This window comes from Adiantum capillus-veneris, chromosome 7 (assembly GCF_014529385.1).
Source record: "Adiantum capillus-veneris isolate H3 chromosome 7, ASM1452938v2, whole genome shotgun sequence".
Classification (NCBI taxonomy): domain Eukaryota; kingdom Viridiplantae; phylum Streptophyta; class Polypodiopsida; order Polypodiales; family Pteridaceae; genus Adiantum; species Adiantum capillus-veneris.
The window spans coordinates 163,582,506-163,585,459 of NC_140937.1; the positions used below are offsets into that span (position 1 = coordinate 163,582,506).

The 2,954-nt window shown below is 44.1% G+C and overlaps 1 protein-coding gene across 1 annotated transcript; it reads right to left on the minus strand.

Annotated features, from left to right (window-relative positions):
• Positions 1-308: 308 nt before the first annotated feature.
• Positions 309-2,367, minus strand: LOC147454974 (translation initiation factor). The gene is made up of 6 exons (XM_086516823.1): positions 2,136-2,367; positions 1,580-1,906; positions 1,119-1,162; positions 858-941; positions 656-782; positions 309-554 (listed from the first exon to the last, which is right to left on the minus strand). Exons 1-6 carry the CDS (start codon positions 2,263-2,265, stop codon positions 493-495), a joined length of 774 nt encoding a protein of 257 aa, XP_086372949.1. The 5' UTR covers positions 2,266-2,367; the 3' UTR covers positions 309-492.
• Between the last annotated feature and the right edge of the window lie 587 nt (positions 2,368-2,954).

Below are 2,954 nucleotides of genomic sequence, written 5' to 3' on the forward strand. Positions count from 1 at the left end.
TTGATGGCAAAACTGGTCTACGTTCCTTGCGCAGATTTGCAGCTCTCAATGCACCTGTAGATGGCAACTCGGTTTAGACTAATAGTTCACACAATGATATGTTGCTAGATCCAGATTCTGCAGCTGCAGGTGTGGGGATTCCGTTCCCTTCTTCAAGCCATACTTTTGTGACATGTATTGTATCTAAACGTAATTATTTTCACAAAATCCTCATCGATGCCTGAAGAAATAACAAATCTCTTTCAAGATATCGACTATCTTCGGAGAGAGAAATACATAATATTAGACACATGCAAATGAGCCTCTGCAAAAAGAAACACCTTGCCGTTCCATAAACATGTTCATGTTGAGAGCATCCACTTTATGCATGTTCTGACATCTCAATTACCAAAACAAGTAAAACTTGAGCACAGAATGGTGAATACACTGTAGCTTCACTAATTTTTTCTCGCAGCTGACCAGCCACCAGAATATGGAAACACGCATGGCTGGCTAGACAATCAAAGGCATTGCAGATGCTCGTAGCCTTCTTCGTGCTCTTCTTGGACGTTCCTCTGCAACCCACCCCAGCATAGTTTAAAACCTCTCTTTACATAGGTACAAGTATATGCTTGTGCACTCACTGCAATGCACATGTTTAGCCGGCAATACTTACCTTGTATTGAAGTCATTCCATCTTTGTCATAGACTCCTAAGGGAGAACCATTAACTGATAACAGTGTTTCTCCTGTTTTCGGTAGCCTCATTGTCTTTGGCGTCACCCCAACCATCAATTTGTCACACTATGAACAGACAGTAGCATTTCTTAACATCCATCATATTTCATTGCAAGAAGAGCCATGATCACACGTACTGACCGTTGCCGGAATTTTCACATTTGAATGAAAGACTTTTGAGCTTCTGAAAGATTCCATGAACTTCAGAAACTCCTCATCTTCAGACTGAACATGTAAAAAGAAACTTGTGCCAATCAACTTGGACACATACCAGCTTATTCATCAACAAAAACTAGCAGGCATATGCAAACATGAATGTACTGAAGCATGAGATTGAGCAGGCAGCTAGGCATTTCATTAAGCACCATAAAGTACAGAAATACTGAAACTCTTGAAGGTTACCTCATCATGTGCAACTCTGGCAATCTGTGCTGAAAAATCTTTCACTACCAACCCAATAAAGTGATTCTGCAGTTAGATAAAAGCCAAAACAGCCATGGACTAGAAGAATTTATGAGTTAGCTACAAACTTTATCTCAACATTCTGCACTTTCCTATAGAAGACCCTTAACTTCAAAAATCTCCTGGATGCTATCTTGAAAGCTTGGGATTTTGGGACCCTATTAGCTGCAGGCAAGTCTGTCGTACTTGCCCTTTTTAATAAATGTATTGATATGACACTTAAAATTCGTAAGGCACACTTGTGGCCTTTATGCATACAGACAATAGAGAAGATGGTACAGTTCTGATGCTAAACTAGGATATGGCATTCTAAGAAATTCAGGAAACAATGATGCAACTCTGAGAGCAATGATGAAGGTCGCTAGATCATATTAAGACGTTTTGGAAAAAGAAGCAAATACCCGTAGAGGTGCTGAAGGGGAACCCGTGCGGTGTCGACAGGGCTTGGCCTTGGAGTGAAGGAATAGGTAGCCCATGAAACTCAAAGCTGTCAGCAACACTGGGGCAATCAGCAAGGGTAAGTTTTTGGGACTTTTGCCTGAGCTCTACAATGTGGCTGTCTGATGCCCTGATTAACTCCCTGTCTGGACAAAACCTTGACACAAATTCACCAAGAGGCATTTCCCGCACCTCCTTAGATAACATAGAAAGTGCCACTCGCAACTGTGTCAGATAGCCTTCTACTTCTGCATCGCACACAGCCTTTATGGCTGAAACTCGCCTATCCGCTGCATGCTCAAAGAAATACCATCAGTTATCGTCATGTAGGTCTAGACTGTTAGCAGCCAGCCGTTTTGGAGATTGTGCTAGGTCAAATATCTCTCTCTCTCTCTCTCTCTCTCTCTCTCTCTCTCTCTCTCTCTCTCTCTCTCTCTCTCTCACACACACACACACACACACACACACACAGCATCTTTCCATTGAAACAAACACAGTACTGGAAGTCAAGGGCAGTGCCTTCTCTGTGGTTGGCGTCCATCATCTGCTTGGCCGCATCATCGTGATGAGATTGATAAGCGTGATGGCCTATATTGGAGTCTTTGGGGGCCAATGGCTTGCGCTGAGCCTGCCTGCGAGACCTCCCCATTCTTATGCTTCAGAGATCCCGCTTCATTTCAAATGCCACTAGCCTAGAACTCGGGAGTGTTTTGGGATTTGGTGGACAAATGTTGTTCCAACGATAAGGTACCATTAAGAAAGGAGAGCAGCAAGGGATGTGGTATGAGCCTAGTCGTGCAATAGATGGATGAGAAGCTTCCGGACCCACCTCCAATCGAGCGGCCTCCTCTTGGAAACAAGGCTCTTCCACTCACTTTTCAGCGTGAAAAAAGGGCAGCCTCCTTCAAGTGCAGCAAAGACTAATCAATTGGCAAAACACTTGAACCTCACTTGCTGAAACGAATTTGTCATGGTTCTGCTTTGCACTTGTGTGAATGGAGTTGGGGTGGAGAGGGTATCATGACCCACTGCACATCAGAGCCGTCTAAACACAACCTAATTACTTTATAAGGACAATCAACCACGAAACTTGTTATCTGATGACTTAGGGCGGGTTCAGATTGCTCATGGGTAGCCCCTGAGTTAAGCTAGCTCTTCAATCTCTCTGATTCACAATGCGCAGGACATACGATTGCAGCCTTAGAGACAGCAAGCAGGAGGGCCAAAGTGGCTAGATCGAATGGCTCTCGTTCATGTGGTGGTGTGCTCAAGCCCTACCAGCGATTCTCATTGTAAAGTTCATGGAAGCCTGTAGCGGTTGGCGAATGAGGCCGCCCT